The sequence below is a fragment of the Antedon bifida genome, chromosome 4, assembly GCF_963402885.1.
Source record: "Antedon bifida chromosome 4, ecAntBifi1.1, whole genome shotgun sequence".
Taxonomy (NCBI): Eukaryota; Metazoa; Echinodermata; class Crinoidea; order Comatulida; family Antedonidae; genus Antedon; species Antedon bifida.
The window spans coordinates 19,666,345-19,685,771 of NC_136229.1; the positions used below are offsets into that span (position 1 = coordinate 19,666,345).

General features: G+C 30.9%; 1 protein-coding gene across 5 annotated transcripts in view; it reads left to right on the plus strand.

The window, feature by feature from the left end:
• LOC144839523 (E3 ubiquitin-protein ligase TRAF7-like) overlaps positions 1-19,427 on the plus strand; it is a 52,825-nt gene that overhangs the window by 9,049 nt on the left and 24,349 nt on the right. For 2 of the 5 annotated variants that reach the window (XM_078694925.1, XM_078694926.1), the window contains 4 exons: positions 7,295-7,376; positions 13,882-13,942; positions 14,998-15,101; positions 17,392-17,484. In XM_078694925.1, the coding sequence (XP_078551051.1) occupies positions 7,311-7,376; positions 13,882-13,942; positions 14,998-15,101; positions 17,392-17,484 (324 nt within the window). In that variant the 5' untranslated portion in view covers positions 7,295-7,310. Of the gene's footprint in view, positions 1-5,091; positions 5,443-6,021; positions 6,282-7,294; positions 7,377-13,881; positions 13,943-14,997; positions 15,102-17,391; positions 17,485-19,427 lie in introns of those variants that run through there. The other 3 variants (XM_078694921.1, XM_078694922.1, XM_078694923.1) reach the window with 3 other exon arrangements.

Sequence of the window (19,427 nt, forward strand, 5' to 3'; positions counted from 1 at the left end):
CCTGCCAATTTTTCAAATTTCCTGGCATGTTGCGATTGCTGTGATTAAGAGTCGCTTGTAATTAACGAGGTGTAGTGTAACGGGTACGGATGCGCCGTCTCCGGGCACTCTGTGCCTGTTTAACTTATGCTGTAGTGGTGGTGATAAAAACCAGCTTGTCTTTGTATGTTTTTGATTTTCTAACTTGTAATTTCGAAATACTACACATTCTTAAGCTCTGTCTACACTCATCAAACTTTATGTGACAAAAAATGTGATGTGCCCATATATGACCTCTTATCACTAACTATATTTGGGAATATCACTACCATATTTGGCCACATCTCATTTTGTTGTCACATAAAGTTTGATGAGTGTAGACAGAGCTTTAGCAAATTTACAGTGCATTCAAATTCAAAGTGACATTGAATTTTTGGATTTAGTACATTTTTTATTTTTCTTTACACCACTTCATCACTGATTTGATAGTGGTAAAAATGTCTGAAAAATCATAGACTATTAACACCACTACTGGTTTATGTACTTATGGCATTTACAACAAAAACAATTTTTATATTTATCTAAATTGTCATTAAATGTATATTTTGTAAGGAAACATTTTCTAATTAATTTTGATAATCTTTTAGGAACAACTAAAAACTCAAAATTTAAGGTCAGTTTGTCAGGAACCACGATCACTTTCTATTAAATTTAATCTTTTTTATTGTTATTATCAATTACTTCTCAGTCTTTGTCAATAGTCTCCTGTAGGTCAGTTTATACAAGATTGATTTTGTATCGGTTTTTTTTATTGTTCAATTTACTAGTCTCTCACAACTATCTTTAATCATATTTTTTATTGACCTTCTTTGGGAAAGGTAATTTGGTTATTTTCCTTGATATTTTTATTCTTAGTAATCTTTAACTCATCTTTAATTATAAAGTTTCCTTAATATACAAAATATGAAGGAAGTGTTGGTAATTGATCTTTTTTTTATTACTCTTTAAGAAAGTCGAGGTCAATTAAAATATCTTGATATTTTTTATTATTTTGTTATATGTCAAGTTCAATCGGGTTAATTAATTGCTCCGACTAATTAAGTTGTTAATAACTTTCTGTCAATTCAAAAACGCGATTGTGCGTACTGAGTACTGATGAACTTTTCAAAATAAGTAAAGATGTATCATATACAGTATGCCTATAATGGCAACAGTTACAGAATTCACAATACAGGAGAATAGTTATTAAGGGGACACTTTAAGGTCTAAAGCTATGTCTACACTATCAAACTTTATGTTGCAAAAAAATGTTATGTACCCATATATGGTTGACATGATGATGTCATATCACTACCGTATTTGGACATACCACTACCATATTTGGGCACATTACACTTAGTGTCCCCTTATTAGGATGTTCCCTTTTTATTAAAACATTGTCCATCTTGTCCATTTCACAGGGAAGTGTCACATTAACAGAGATGTCCTGAATAGGGATGTCCCAAATGTGAGGGGTTCTGCTGTATAAAAAATATACAGTGATAAAATACATATTGAATTTTGAACATTGCTGGTCTAAGTACAAGAATTCAACCATGTAGTATTACAATTTTGCTGATTTTAATGTTTTAATGTTTTAAAGTGAATAACCTTCTTTACCTGGATGTGGTTAACATAATTACTAATGAGAACAAATTAATTTATTCCTACAACAATTAAATCTTCTTCTTCAATCCTATTTTCCCAAGACATAATGCTTTTAATAATGCTTTCATTATTGTGGGAATGTGTATTTTTATTAATCAGAATGACTAGGATTTACAGCACAATAGTTTACTGGTTTAAAGTTTACCTTCAGTAAAACATTGATCTAAAAAGTTCATACCGGTATTACTGTATTGTCAAAATATTATTAATGTATTTAGGATATGATATATTAATTTTTGTTATTACCACGTATTGGGAGGGTGGTCTATCCAGTTTATGTGTAGAATGTAGTATAGTGTCCTCCACATTTTATCAATGTATTTATCATAAAAGTCTTACTATTGTAAAAATTGCTCTACCAATCAAAACATTTATTTATAAAATGTTATTTTAGTATTTTATTCTTATATTAGGATTCTTGCATTTCTTAAAGATTTAAATATTAATACAGTATAAAAATTATAAAAAAAACAAACTTGTACTTTTCAAAGAGACGTCTGTCTATTGTTGCAATTATGAATTAATAAAGCAGATATTCCAATTAAATTATGTCATGGTAAAACAATGTGTGTGTAATGACTCTACAACAACAAAAATTAGTTCAACTTCAAATTTAATTATTTAATGTTAACATAGAAATTAAGATGATTTTTTATTAATTAAGCTTGCAAAGGTTATGTTGAGTCATAAAGAATTTAAATACAAATACTAAATTAATAATTTTAAGCTATCTACTCAAATAATTGTAACTAATTAATGTAAATTAGACATTAGTAATACATTACTGTTATTCTGCAGCAACAGTAGAACCCCCTCCTTTGGAACACCATCCCCATTAAGGGGACACTTGATCATGAAATGAACAAAGACCAATATATGTCTTAACACAAGACCATACAGTACATTCAAATCAAAGGACACCCCTATAATGGGATATTTTGTTGGACCACGAAGGTTTCTATTTTTCTACACAAGATAGCTTTTTTATGGTTATGCCAACTTCTTAAAGTTAAACATACACACATAGTTTTGTCATCGTGTTTGTAATAAATACAAACTTAAGGTTATCTATAGGCTATTAACTTAGCAGATAACTAGAATAATAGACCAAACATCAATCGATCAATCAGTATAAGATTGTATTGTTTTTTGTTTTTTTTAATTGGCACTGCAGTAGCATTGTCAACTATTTGCAAATTGGTCACAAAGAAGTGTCCAATTGTTTTTTCGTTTAAAATTTCAAAATTTTACTGTCCTTAGCACGGTAGCAGAGTGTCAAATTCTACCTAATTCACTTTAATTACCTTATCATAATTAGCACATTTCCTTTTATAATCCAAAAGTCAATCTTGAATTTGGTACTTTTTAAGGTTAGGATCTACACTTTGACCTTTCAAATTTCACCCTTAATTTTCCCTTTTATTAAAATTATTTGTTTCTATTGGTTTTAATGTTACAACTGCTTAGTCTTTACATTTGAAACATGATGAAGAATTGAATATCGTATCGTAGAGCATCCACTTAAAATTTAGCTAATGGTACTTACTCGGTACATCTCACCATTAGTACCAACCATCATCTGGTTAAATTTAAGTAAGTAATTTTGCTTTGTGAATTTTTGACAATTTTACTCTAATTTTTGTTTAGTGTTACTGTTACTATAGTGGAGGAATTAGTCTAATTCATCCATGGTTAGATGATGTATTTGTTTTTATAACTTGATGTATGTGTTTTGTAATTTTATTTTAATGCATCATATTCGTCATTTATTAAATAAAGAAGCTATGATAATAAATTTATAAATGAACTTGAACTTGACCTTTTATATACACGACACCGACAATAACATAAAATAACATCAACAGAAACTTAATTCTTTTTTCGTGATTAACTTTATTTGTTTTGTTAGCTGTAGAGCATGAACTTCTCATTTGATAGGAAATAAATGCATGTTACAATTATTCTGCCAATAAACTTAAAGCATGTAAAAATGATTAAATAAATTTAATGTTTTTGATGAGTAAATTGATATCCTATTTGCTAGCAGGTGCCAATTTCAACATTCGTTTTCATTAGTTTGTTTAAACTTAGAATTAAATTTGGTATGGTCAAGGTAGTTTTTATAAACTGTATATTCAAATGACTTGTGATTGGAATTGACTACCGTGACTGTATAACTACAGTCAAAAACTACTGCATATGATGTTAATTTGTTTACTCAAAATCATTAATTATTTTTATGATTCAGATAGCTTTTGTCACACGAAACGACTGCCATGAAATTGATATTGAAAGAACTAATTTAAGTATGAGACCACATTATGTATTGAAGACACATGCTTATTAATTTTACCAATGTTCAGTATATTCCAATTGATTGATTCCTGAAATTGAAACAAAGTGAGTAGGGTTGATAATCTGTTAACCTTCTCACAGAGGTCTGCCATTCTGAATAGCAATTATGATGCCATCAGACAGCTCTGTCTGAAAGGCTCTCTAGATGTGTCAAAGAGCAATAAAAAAAATGTTATTCCTTGCAGAACTGTTTATATCGGCCTAATGGAAACCTCTTGTTTGGACAACCTTATTAAGGACATTTTCCTGCAAAAGGGGCAATATATGCTTTAACACTGTAGCCAAGCTCTATTCAGGGGACATTTTATTGGGTCCTGAAGGTGTCCCTTTCTACTTTAACTATTGTATATCTTTTCAGCTACCTGTACTAGTGTTATGCAGTAAGGTGACCTCAATCTTTTCTAACAATAGCTAGTTTATCCTTCAATCTTCCAGGTTATTGAAGGCTCACAAATGTGTATTGTTATCCACTTTTATGTATTACATATGACCAGCCTTTAAAATTATTCAATAATAAGTTCATTCTTCTATAATATTGTACAATAATACCACTCAGTGCCATGCTTTAATGCACAATAGAATTGTGATCGTACCATACTGCAGTTCGCTGAAATTCGGTCACACCTGAATGATTAGTATTGATATAATTGTACCATTTGCTATATCATCTAAACCTTCTATCTAAATCATCAATGAAAGCCAGTTTGTATAGTGAGAATATGTTTACATAGGACGTGTTGAAATCTACTTTTAGAACCTAATGCAGAGTTAGTTGTGCACGTTTCAGACCAAAGTGTGGAATTTACTGCATAGTTTTTAGTAAGATCTGTTTTGTGGCTAATTGAGTGAGAGTCAAAGAGGGAATATTTCAAGAAGTGCAGTTAGTAATAATAATCAAAGAATTTTCTACTATAAACAAGTATGTGATATTCTGTTAAAAGCTAAAAGAAGAGGAAGACCACCAGAAGAGCATTTGTGAAGTTATACTGTATAGATAGAACTCAAATCTGAAACAGGTTTACTGCTGTTTATAGAAAAGACCACTAAAGGGAATTACATTTTATTTGTGGAGTCTTACAAACTACAGTATAAGAACAGATTCACCTACTGCGTACAAAAAAGACGACAAACAAGATAGATACATTTGTGAAATTGTACTAACTTTAGTTAAAGCAACGATTTTACCTGCTGTATATAGAAACGTACTTGGAATCGGTATATATTCTCCATTGTAGGCCCAACAGGCTTATCTGCTGGTACATTGCTGTATTTTTTTTAGTAAACACTTGAGATACTGTGGTAGCCTACGAGTATGACCTACTATACAAAGTATGGTATGGATAGAGACGATCATGACAGTGTTTTCTATAGGCACAGTTTGTCCAATTTGACAATTCCTGGGTAAAGAACTTTTTTTTTTTCCTGTAATACTTATTATATTAGTTAAATTTTTAGTCGAAGTTGTGCCGAGATTACTTGGATAAACCAATATTGGCGTTTTCCCTCTGAGGGGAGAACATTTTTTAATACCCCTGTAAGACTCTGGTATTGTCTGCGAGATGCGTTTGTCAAACCCAACCTACTGTATATCGAGGTAATCAGCACTTCTGGAATACCAATACTTCAATGCCTATTTATATTGTCCATTAGGTCTTTAGAACATTAATGACCACTGGCTTCATATTATTTATATGGCAAAAATACATTTAAAATGGAACCTTTCATACATATTTATAATATTAGCATTAAAAACATGTTTTTGAATAGTTATTATAAATATTCACTCACAAATTACAATAACAATTAAATGTTCACTGAAAAATTCAACCCTGAAATCTGCATTTTGAAACATAATATTGCGAACATAAAATATTTAATTCTAATGTCTTATTCAAATTCATTAATTTCAAGTCATCAAGTTTTGATGGTAAATAATACTAAATTAAAACAATCCAACAAGGTCCACTACATTACAAGTGTACTTTAAGTTAACTTTTTGTTCTTGGCTAATTTTCCCAATTTCCAACAATATTTCCTCCACGCTGTAATCGCGCTAATCATCAACATCGAGTTAGCAAGCACGAGACTGATGAACGTTTCCTGTTGCGCGAGGGCAGTATTTGGGTTAAATCCTTGTTAGGTGTTATTTGAAAACAAGAATTTGACACACAAAGAAGAGACATTATAATGGGGAAGTTATATCGGTATGGATTTGGTTGGTATCATCGAAACTCATACAGGTAGGGCTAGAAAATATGTTTTCTACTGCAATAGGTCAATTAAATATGTTTTTTACTATACTAGGTCACAGTTTAAACTTCTATATAACAGGAATTGTGAGTAGTTAATTAACAAAATTAATTATATCATAATTATCATATTTGACCTTGACCTGTAAAACTGTTCAAACAAGCTGTGACAGGAATATGATGTGGTGTGGTTTCTAACAACAAATTACATTTTCTTTGCCTCCTACAATTACTAACTTCAACTACTGAAAGAACTCTCTGTATTGTTTCACTGTTTGAATCATCGTGACACTGCGGCTATTTTATTGCTCTTCGTTATGAATCAAATGTTTAAAAAAAAATATCATTTAAGAATTAAATTTGCATTTTAACTTAGTCTTGAAGTGCTCAACATTCTTTGCTTGCCTTCGAGTTTTTCAAAAACACCATGAATAATAACTACAATGCACCAAGCCTGAAAATTACCTTCTAAACCTTTCTTTTAGCTAAGTTTAAACTCCCAGTACATGTTATGATATTTTACAGTTTATACTGCCAAAATATAAGTTTGTATGGTTTTGCCTCCTAAGAAAAATAATCATATGGATTAGATATATGGAAGGCATTTCTAAAATAACATTGATCAAATCAAAGGAAAGTTTAACAACCTTTGTATCTGAAGTGTAGGTTTTTTTTCTATTTTTCTACTGAAACTGAGAATAAAAACATAACTTTTTTTAAATGTTCTAAAGCTGAAGACTAAAAACAGCTGTGTTTCCTTATATTAATGTTGTACTAATATAACAACATTAAATTCTTTCTTTTCCTAGGTGCCATTTTCCCTGAAACATATACTGTACAGTAGTAGAGATATTCTGATTACACAATATTATTGACATTTATTGTATTTCCTTTTGTTTGAATGACACCTTTTATGATTTTAATTTAATAAATGTGTTCTATTATTTATAATAGATTTATTTATAGCAGTAATAAATAAATTAATTTTTCTTTTTCTTCGTCAGACCTTTGTCCAACAATATGGCTTCAAGTAGAGACATTGATGCGGACTCTGCCAATGGAAGTATGAACAATGGATCCATTTCGGTAAGACATGTCTATATATTTATAAAGTGTTTCTTCATTACTTACTAATATTAGGCTATACTGTATTATTGCCTTGTCTTGATTGTTGATGATTAGGTGTGTTGGATGTGCTACTTCCACAGTATTTATAAAAACAATATAGTTTGTATTTTGTTCAATACAAAAAAATATATACAGTAAATGCACACAAGTAAAAGAGTTTAAATTGATGAGTTTTGTTGCATCATATTTTCAGCTACAAATGGTTATAAAATATCCACAAAATAGTATTTTTCTAGTGTTAGTATTGATTTTTTACATTTTCTATACATGTACAGTGTGTGTATCAGGATAATAGCTAAACAGTAGTCAGTTTTAATATATAAAAGCTTCATATATAGTAATGAGTGCTGATTAAAAAGGATGTTGTGTAGCCTGTAAATACACTCAAAGTTATTATGTAATATTTGTCTGTTAAATGGTGGGAAAATCTGTAGACTGATGATCCAATGTTAGCCTAAAATATCCACATATAATCCCTGTTACATCATCTGGGAAACAATGCATTATGCGCTATAATAAGGAAGACGTGAATTAAACGGGCTTAACAGTTATTAAGGAAAGTTAAGTTAATTTATTTAATTATGATTACATATTAATCATGGTTATTAATTACAGTATTCCTTGTTTTAAATTTTTATTTTTTAAAAGCACTAAAGACATTCTCAACTTTTCCCTTTTTCTTGTTTCTGTACATGAAGCAAATATTACCTTTCTAGTAAATCGATATGTAAACATTTATTGTTTTTGGAAAAAGCTGTCACAGTTATTTGTACATTAGAATAGATCAAAAGGCATTTATTTATGTTGTTGTATTGTTTTTGTTTGCTGAATTCATTGTTACTGGATTAACTTATTTTATGCTAGCTAGAAAGTGTGAAATTGTTATTTAACAAACCAAATGTTATTTCTTTTTAACAAAATTGTGTTTCAATTCACTTCTTCCTGCTGTGACTAATTTCTAGGGATCTTTTAAAACGTTTGTATTTTATTGTTTAGTGTTTGATTGGATAAAACTAAATTGAGGATAATAGCAAATTGTTTTAGAAAAATAATTGGAAAATAGGCCTAATAATATTTTGTTCATAGCATTCACGTTCTAGTGTAACTGACAATTTAGCCGTGCTAAATTAAAAAATATATATACAGTACTGTATTTTTACTGACATTTAATAAAGAATATTATATATGTTCTTGAATGGCAAAATGTAGCTTTTTAAGTTTTGCAAAATGCTTGAAAAAATATGCTACGGCATTTTAAAATAAAGTTATTTATAATAAATAAAAGTTATTATTATTAAAACCGGTAAACTGTTTTGACAGTTTTGTTGAGCAACAAATATTATATAGACTTAAACAAATAAATATATAACTTTAAAAGTACTCTCACTTGCCTTGATGAAAGTTTAGTGTTAACTGTTTTACTTTATCATTTTGATTTAGGTTTTTTGTATCTATATTGAGATCAAGCCAATTGTTAACCCACAACTTTTTCATTTTTTTTCCAGTATTTTGCCTTTAAATAAACAAAAATTAAATATTATTGAAATATAAATTTACAGGCATAGAATATAGATTATGATACTCTACACCAAGATGATATTATTTTATATTTTATATAACATTTTGAAAAGAAGAAAAAAATTGTGAGTATTGGTGATGCTACCAGTTTTGAAAGATGCAGCTGTCTGTTTTGCATCAATCATCGAGGGAGTACATTATTATCCCTTGGGATTTTGTCACTGACAAGCTTCCCTCCAGAGATCTGGGAATGATTCCCAGTAGTTCTTTCTACATTCAAATTACTCATTGAATGGTTTCTGTAATCGGAATTTCTGATTGGCGTGAACGCTGCAGAGTTGGTGGCGGGTTAGAGGATCGGGAAAGTTTTCTAGTTTCTGCATCAGTTAGCCAAATGATGCCTCTCTTTTAATGGACATTGACATGTATTTTAAAATGGCTAACTATTGAAATGTCTAATTAGACCGTTGAGGTTTATGATATATTGTTATAAATGTGTGTATTGCATTATGTTTTTCAGTATTTAATTACAAAATGTGTTGTTATAAATGTATGTATTGCATTATGTTTTTCAGTAGTTAATTTATAACATTTATTCAAACTTATTTTCGTAGCCCACTTGAAATTTAAATTTGTTATGCTCAAAGTAGTTTGTTCCGTGCCAAGATGAATTTTATCCTGCCAAAAACAATTTCCTAATGTATTCAACATTACAACATACAATAAATGGTTTTAAGACTTATTTTTTGCGTCTGGTCATACAGTTAGTTAGAAACAGAATTGTTCAAGTTATGAATTTCTTTAAATTATTAATTAAATATTACATCCAAAATGATATTGAATACTGTATTTAACATTTTTATGTTTGGATATATGAAAGATTTGAATACAGTAAATAAATAATAAAGCTTATAATTTGGAAACATAAAGCACATTTATTCTTGAGATAAATATTTGTAGAATTGGAAGTTATTTCGACCTGTTGCGACCTGGGCGTTCAACTGAGGGCAAGAACAACAAACTCCTGGCGCCACAGACACATTCTCTTTGATAGGGAGACGAACATTTATAGTCCAAAATTAACGATTTGTCTCAAAATAGATTTTTTTACAAATGTCGTTTTTGTGTGGCTTTTGTTTTAATAGTAGATAGCCTTTTCAATGGTTCTCATACTTGATTTCATTTAATTTCTATAAATTTATCTCAGTAAAATTCTATTTATCCATGTGAGATGTTTGAGGATATTCATGCTTTAGTTTTGAAAGAAGTTAAGAGTTATTGGAATGCGTTAAACTGGATTGTTCAAAGGTCTTAAAGAATCTATAAATACTGAAAGCTTATTGCTTAAGATGTGTTGATATACAAGGATCTCTCAGCATCCTCCGCATGATGCATTTTCAACACCACAAACCCAGCTGACGTAGGCTCATCTGTTAACGTGTTTCCTGCTTGATAGCAGCAACGTTTGCCGGCCTACGATAACTGATCGCCATCACATCTATCTAGCATCAAAATCAACGTTTCATCTGGTTTTGGTATAGGAATGTGAACTGTTGACATATAGAACTGCAAGTGTTTGTATTGCTAATCTGTTTAATGACATGCAAAGGAGTTATATGGGTTTAAACATTTAGATTATCAGAAAACAAATATTCTAAGCGATTGCCCCTACACGTTAACTGAAATTGGTAATGTTAAGTAAGGTTCATTGTATTTTACTGTACTGTACTGCCTATAAAGTTGTCTATTAGACATATGGGATAAACATTTCAGAAAAACCTAATTAATTGATGATTTTTAAACATTTTTATATTTATTCATAATGGAGTGCCACACTATATTGTTATGCAATAATATGTACAGTACTAATGACTAATTGTAATAATATACGGTAAAACCCTTTCTTGCACTCCTATTTTGGAGGACCTCTATTAAGGGGACATTTATATTTTGAACAATATATTTTGACACAAGGCCAACCTATTCAGTAGATAACATTATCAAGGAGATATTCATATTAAGGGGTCACTTATCCTCTTAATAGAGATTCCACTCTATAATTTCTCAGTATTAAAAATACACAGAAAGGCCTTGTAACATGTGTTGTGATAATTTTAGATAACTATTATAAGGAAGATGTCAAGATAAATATGTTTATAAATTAAGTGACTTGGAAAACAAGTAAAGTTTATTGACATACACTGTAATGAAATGGGACAGCTTAAAATCTAGGTGTCGTTCTTAGGGATTGTAATTAGTTTGTAGACGAATATCGTCACAGATGGAATGGCGGCTTACAGATTTTGATTGGGTTTTTTTAGCCTGGCATTGTTGTTAACAAGATTTGGCATTTTAAGACATTCACCCTAGATGTCCTTGTTATTTTATGGTACCATGTTTTAATTTGTTGATCATGACAAATGATATACAAATATGATAATATAGCAAAAATCATAATTACATTAAAGATGACAGTACTTGCAGTTTATTGACTTTCAGTATGAAAACCTAATTTTACCATAAAACTGGTACGGTACCATTTTGTGGTAAAGTTATATTGCATTTTCAAAGAAAGTTGTTTTTTGTGCCTTTTCAGTCATTTATTGTTTACCATGTGACTATTTTATTGCCTAAATATTTTTCTAAAGATAATCAACAATAACAAAGTGTTTCCAGGATATTTGTAGTCTGCTATAGAATTCAACCTGCAATGACATTTCAAATCTGTATTTATTTGTAGGAAAAACATTTACCTATAATAATATATCCGGTATTGGTCATGGGTCATACCTTTTAATATCCCTGAAATAGGTTATTATTAGAAATATACAGCTGAGCATGTCTTGTTGCATACAAAGTGAGAAGGTACATGTTATTTTGTTACTACAATACTTGCACACTCTTGATATTAGTTTTTAAGTTCCGGAAAATTTTCCTTGAACCATAACTAAATTTAGGTAACTTAGGGCTTATGCACTCAAAAATAGTCTCTTCATAACAACCCTTCCATGACAAGTAAGTACATTGACTCTTCAGAAGGAACGTATTTCACCTCTTGACAAAACCTTTCTAAAGTTTGACTCACTAGTAATTTGTAAAATATACTTAATCCCTGGTTACATTCCCAACATCCATGTCTGATATCATATCTTTATAATAATCGTTGAAATCACTATGGATATTTCTGCGACATGATATTCTCGACACACACCCTTCCTCTACCCCGATTCACAAATCAAATTTCAATAACATCTGGCTGACTAACACCATTTAACATGTAATTTGTTCAGGTAGATCTCGCTGTATACCCCTCGAAAAATCCCTAAGGGAATTCTCAAGTCTGACCTTATCAATATTTGAACATTAAGTGAATTACTGAGTCATTAATTGCATATTTAAACTATGTTTTTCTTAATAGTTCTCCCTGGATTCTTCTGTCACTGTCATTCCAAGGTTTAAGCAATCTGACATACTTTTCATGACTTCTCATTGAATTTTTTTCTATTGAAAACTTTCTATTAGAAACATTATCTTATAGACGTAAATTTCTGTTCTTTTAAATTCTTCACAAATCTCTAAGTTTTGATAAACAAATTTCATGATGTTTTGGCTAGAAATCATTGAATTTTCTTGTGAAATAGCACGTAAATTCACTCGAATGAATGCCCCCTGTATCGTAAGTATGTTAATTCACAAGTGAAAGAGAAAGTGCAGTAGTCATCACAACTTTATCCATAAAATATGGATTGAGAATAATGGTAATGTGTCATAACCTAAAGACTGTATAGTCTGTCTGTTTGCCTGTCTGTTTGCCTGTCTGTGTATGGTTATATGTCAAAATGATTTTGTCCATTACATTTTAATCATAAAATCTTCCGCAGTTGGGATTTTATGGTTAGTGGCTAGATTGGGGAAAATGCAGTTGGATGAAACATAGGTTTTTAACCAAAACAATGCAATCTGTAACAGTCCTTTCAGTGAAAACAATAATTGTTTGGAAGAACTTGTTCCTTTAGTGTTGCTGTTTGATGTTCCAGGTACTGTGCAAAAACAGGTTCTTTGTCGTATCTCTGCTTAAATTTCCAAAGTTCTGTACACCTTCAGTAAAGAGCTTCAGCAAAGTCGTGTTTCTCAAGAACTAAAACATTGATTTCTCAAGAGTTTTACACGGATGTACATTCATAAACCTGCATCCTTATAAGAGTTTATGTTAAATGTTACAATTTGTTGAATCTTTGTACGTGTGAATCAACCGTTTAAAACCTGACTCATAAAAACAAGACCTTGATAATGATATATGCTGACCTGGTAATTTGAAAATAATTTGGTATCAGAGATGTAATTAAGTCCCAATTGGTAATTCCACCTACATCCAGGTGCCTAGCAAAAATGTTTGGATGAGGGAGAGAGAATTTTTTATGACAATTATAGTATAATATTTCATAATTTATGATATGTTTAATATTTTGCAACTAATTATTCCGACTAATTTTTTGTTCCTTCTTGTGTCGATTTTTTTCACAGAACAATATTTTATGAGAATACATTTAACTTTATCTATTGATGACGCATCATCTTCATTAGACTGTTATCATAGATAAACATATTTGCTTCTTAAGTAGAAAAGAATTTGTTAACCCCATTATAAAACTATTTCCGAGATGACAAATTGAAGTTTATAGAATTTGGAAGAAGAACAATTATGCACCAAAACTTCTCAAAACTTTTTCCGACTAAAGATTTATCATTTAGATCTTTAATATTGTATACAGTCTTCCTTAAAATATTCTTTTGGATCATATATATTTTTAATTCTGTGACTTTTATTTGATTTCATAATTTAAGGATTATATATGTTTATATTGTATCTTTCATCATAAATAAATCTATTGATTGTTTTGCATTTGATTTTTCTAGTAAAATATTTGTTTTCTTTTTTTTTTAGCCACAGACAGATTCATCAAGTTTAATCATGAGAACGCCACCAATCACTGTTTCTAATTCAGGTAAATCATCAAACTATATTAATAACATCTAGTAAAGACACCTTCTAATTAGAGACCACCTCTCACTTTACTTCCCTTTTGTGTTGCCTCTAAACCTAAAGCTCTGTGTATGCTATCAAACTAGTTTGACAAAACATGTGTGATGTGCCCAAATATGGTAGTGATATACCCAAATATGGTAGTGATATGACATCATCATGTTCATATATGGGCACATCGCATTTTTTTGTTGCATAAAGTTTAATAGTGTAGACATCGGTCTTTGCAGAATCATAAGAGCACAAGATTTTGTCGCCTTTACTTTAGTTTTTTTGGTATTCATGTCGTTCCAAATATGGTGCTATAAAACAATTTGGCATAACTTTGAAACGTAAATATTTTATTTGATAGTCATCTAAAATAATATGACGCAATCAATAAAACTTTTTTTTACCAACATTTTTTATTCAATTTTATTGTTTCATTTTACTTTTTGATTGCCATGTGTCACTTGTCAAAGGTGTCACCTGTCGTGTTCTAATAATTGTCACTCATAATGTCATGACAATCTAAAACAGCAATCTAACTAAAATATAAGGCAATTAAATTAAAATAAAAGAATCATTTATCTAATGTTTGTATTGAGTCAGATTTGAAAAAAAAAAGAAATAAGAAATGAAATGGATTGTAGCGATTCAATATAATCCAATGTCATCAATCTTAATAATATTACTGTAAAGTTCTTTGGTAATTTACATTACTACCACAGTGGCGACAAAGGTAGTTACTTCCACAACGTATTTGTACCATTTGATTTCCAAAGTTCAAATCCTGTATGATTTCATGAAGTTCTTCTTGTGGCAAAATAACCCCAATCTCCAAGACTTTTTATAAGCATAGAGATATTACAATGAACCTCTATGTTATAAGAGACGTCCCATCGAAAGTGAGCCCCCCGGGTCTAGCATGTGTGATGTATGTGTTATTGTTTGTATTGTAAAATCTGGAATTAATTGAATTTAATAAAATATGCCCGAACAACTAATTTTTTACAAAACAACTCTTTTTTTCTGTAGAATTTTCTGAAACTTTGCAGTTGTTATCGCCGCCATCACCCCCATTCAACAACAGAAGCCCTTCAATCACATCTTTTGACAGTTCAGATCTAACCGATAATAAGGTAACTATTTTAGCATCTAAATGAATTCATTGCTTTAAGTAATGTATTGTAGAGAATTAACCTGTGACTTGCAGTTTGTTGGTAAATTGTGCACAGACATGGTGGTAGGTACTCATTTGGATAACTTTTTGGGTGATGTGTTATCATCTACAAGATAATCTCGCTCATTAGATATTGCGTAAGTATTTTAATGAAATACATATCTAAAGCTCTGTCTACAATATCAAAGTTTATGTGACAAAAAAATGTGATGTGCCCATATATGGACATGGTGATGTCATACCACTACCACATTTAGGAATCACTACCACATTTGGGCAATTCCATTGTCAATGCAATCCAAGTATAAGCCCACCCTCAAAATTGTCCCCAAATTTCATATCCAGGCCCCCAGGGATTATACTCGGTTATGTACGGTGACAGTAATAACCTATTAAAATTAATTATAAGTGATTTCAATTCAGTTAAACGTGAAAGGAGATATTAAATCTGGATTAAAAGCAAATTCAAATATCAAACTTTATCATAAGTTTCATTTTAATTGCAAAACTGGCAATTGGCCTTGATCTTTGTAAATGATAGTAATTTGTTTTAGAAACTAATTTTGATTTAGAAAATAATGTGGTTATGATATAATATTGCTCTAGATACGGATATCATGTGGTTTTATGTAGTGGGAGCTTCAAGGCATAGATTATAAAACAATTTTTCTACATCCTTAATAAAGAACATCATATTGATTTTTTGCAGTTGTATAGTATGTCAGTTTCTAATAGTAATGGTTAAATATAGTTCCGCAGTCCCTAGGTTCACATCGGTTGCCCCTTAATAGTGGTGCCTAACACCACCATTAATCTTATTATTACTAAAGAAATCTGTAGTTTTATTTTGCAAACAAACTGAGATTTTACTATACTTGATTTGTTTTGCTTGCTGGAGATGTAAAAGGTAATAGTTCTGTTGAGCAAGGTAGAACCGGATAGAACGCAAACCTATAAACTCCAAAGTAAGAATTTTGTTGACAATATTGGGTATCAAACTTACAAAGGTAAGAGGGCCTAGGTGGATAAATTTCTCTAAATCTCTAAGGTAAGATGGCTTTTGAGCAAGGTGGAACTTGGTGGAAAAACTCCCAATTTTAGCCTAAAATAAAAGAAGAGTGCTTTTGGTGGAAGTGAAAAGGAATGGATAAAAAAACTTAACCTACAATCTCTAAAGTAAGAGTTAGGCAAGATGCTACCAGCTCTTGCTTAAACTGTGGAAAAAAAAACATTGATCAAGTTTATGTGTTACCTTGTTGGAGACCTTGTAGTGGATTTTTTAAGAGCCTTAAGCGTAGATTAAAAACATAAGAGCATCGTTTACGTCATTTTACACACTATGCCAATATCCTAAGGACAAAAAAAATGCACAATTTGTAGATTAGGTCTCTTGGGTTTACAATTTTATTAGATGATACTGTAACATTAATGTCCTGCTGAGTTTGCAGGAAAAGATCTTTTTTATGTTGTACAAATGTAAAGGACACAAAATGAAAATGATGATAAATGTGAAGGCCTACTACTGACGTTCAGTTCAGTTATATCATTGTGGGATTTTAAGAGGCTTCATCAGATTTTTCTGGGTCAATCATGATCTGTTGCAGTTCAAATCTAACTATCAAGTCAAGTGTTATAAATTTATCTATTTCCTTTCTAAATACCAATATACAATATAAAAAAACAAAAACATGAAATAAAAACAAAATATTGCAAGTGGATATATATTTAATTTCCTTTTTAGTTGCCAGGTGGCGATATAGATAAAGTCCCAATTTTAGAAAATCTACTCATTTCTATACATCATATCTTGAAAAGAAAGTTAACCTAAATTAAAGTTCTCTGAAATTTTCTTATAATCTGTTTTTATTATTTTAAGACTAGTTAATAAGCTGTATCTGCGATCTTTTTTAGGTCAACGACTCTTATAATATATATTTTTTTTTTATATATACAAACAATTTTCTTTTACAATTCGTGCAGTTGATGAATGACAATCTCTAGTGCTTTTTCCCAGGGTCTTTCCAGAGGTTTATGAATCGATGTTTAAGTCAGAGGAGGAGGAAAGAAGATAGCCAGTAATGATGTCAATTATGGACATACGATGACACTATAATAGTCCATCCCTATTCAGAGGACATCCCTTTTCAGGGGACACTTTGTTCGGTCCCAAAGGTGTCCCCTTAATAAGAGTTCTACTGTTGTCTTTTTAATCAACATTTTTGAAATGTTTTTTATGCATGTGTCTATAGGCTACAGTAACAGTATCACAGGATGTAAAACCAAAGACAAACCGCTATGCAGAACTTCAGAAATCCATAAGCTCACCTGAAGAACCAGAACAGGTAAAACTGTGATGTTCCCTCATAGATGTACCCTGATAGATGTACCATAGTCTCTGTTGCATGTATCCGTGTCCATCCCTATCTACAAGCAAAATAGATTTAATTGTATGTTAGTAATATTAACATATTTCTACTGCAGTACTTTGCACCTAAATATAGTGTACAGCCCTTGCAATCCCAGTATCCTGGTTCAATCCTAGTTTTGTACTTTCTATCTGTTTTTGTTTCTATCCTTTTATTGCATGCAGTTTTGCTATCCTTTGATGTAACAATATTAGTCCAGTTTTCTTATTTTAAATTATCAGTTTTAATGATGGTAGGTACAACCACAAACCACCAACAAGGTACTACAATGTTGTTTCACATGCACCATAAGAGCACTAGTGGCACTGTTTGTTGACACATTGCTTAATATCAATTCTAGACTCCTGGGTTCAAATCCTATTTCTTAGTATCAGGTTGTTGCAAGTTGTAAAAGAAAAATAAATATTCCACAAAAAAGTGAGTAAGACCAGTGGCAGTTGATATTGTCAATCATATTAAAATTGTGCAATGTCAGTGTTGTCTGGCGCTGCTCATACACACACCAGCCTTAGTCTGTAACTCGAGGTGTGAAAATTCTCAATTTATTTTATTACTCTAAATGCTTCGTAATATCTTATTTGCTGAAAGGTGTCAAAAAATGTCAACAAATCGAGAAACGGAAGCATTTTTGATGAAGTGTAATAAATGGCGTTAATTCATTTGATTGCACTGTTTTTTATCAACGACAAAAAAAAGACCATGCGTTTGGTGTATTACTTCTGTCAGGAGATATGTCATTTTATGCAAAGTCATTCAATGTTTGAATTTTACTTGACTGGGTTTGTATGGTTTTAATAGATTACGTAAAGTTAAAGGAAGTTGACAACCCCAATAACCAGTCAAAAACACTGTGAAATAATACTAACTGCTGCCATATCATGCCCTTGAATTTTTCTATGCTGGTTTATAGGGGGAAATATCGTTCCCTCTAGTCTCCCAGTGGATTTTCTACACACTTATCAATTACAGTAACATGGTTATAGATGGCTGTTTTGATTTTGTAAAGTGCTTTGCTTTGCCCAAGGGTACATCTAGCCCTTTTTGTTAGTGACCATAACAGCAAAGTGTACTGTGGTTTAGGTTAGATTATAGCGTTTAGTAGCTGTTGACAGTCAGCATACACACACTATCCTGTAGTTTACTATTACTGCTATGCAATGGAGAATCTATTTTCAATAATATAATCATTTTAAAGTATTGATGCTTTGGACAGGCTGGTTTGGTATATATACTGTAAATGCATTTTGTGTTGGAATTTCGGCAATTGTTTTATCATCAGTCAATCTTATTAGTTTAATCACATGTATAGTATGACTTGTACCCATTTGTACTCATAGGTGACGAAAATGTTGAGTTCAGTTGAACAGCATGAGTTTCTTCAGATTCCCCTCCCCTGAGTTTGTAACCCAACTACCCTGTTTCATTCATTTATTCGATAAACATTATATCAATACCATATCAATATCAAACAATATACAACATATAAAATAAAAACATTCTCGGCAGGGGCAGCTTAACTCAAATGAGTCAGCGTTCCCATCTTGTCTCTGGATTTTCTGCACACTTATCAATTAGAATAACATGGTTGTAGATGGCCGTTTTTTTAGGTTATGTATGATTTGTACTCATAGGTGAAGAAAACATTATTCAATTGTAAGTACTATTAAGTATTAAACCCCATGCATGTTACCTGATCAAGAGACTAGAACCCTAGCAGCTGTGGTACAGATTTGAGTGCCCAGAACCTATGATTTAATTACTCTGATCAAACAAATCTAATCCTTTTACTTTTGGAATAAACCTTGTCAAATTGAAAGCAATTATGAGAATAATTAATTAATAAAAAACCTACGTAAACG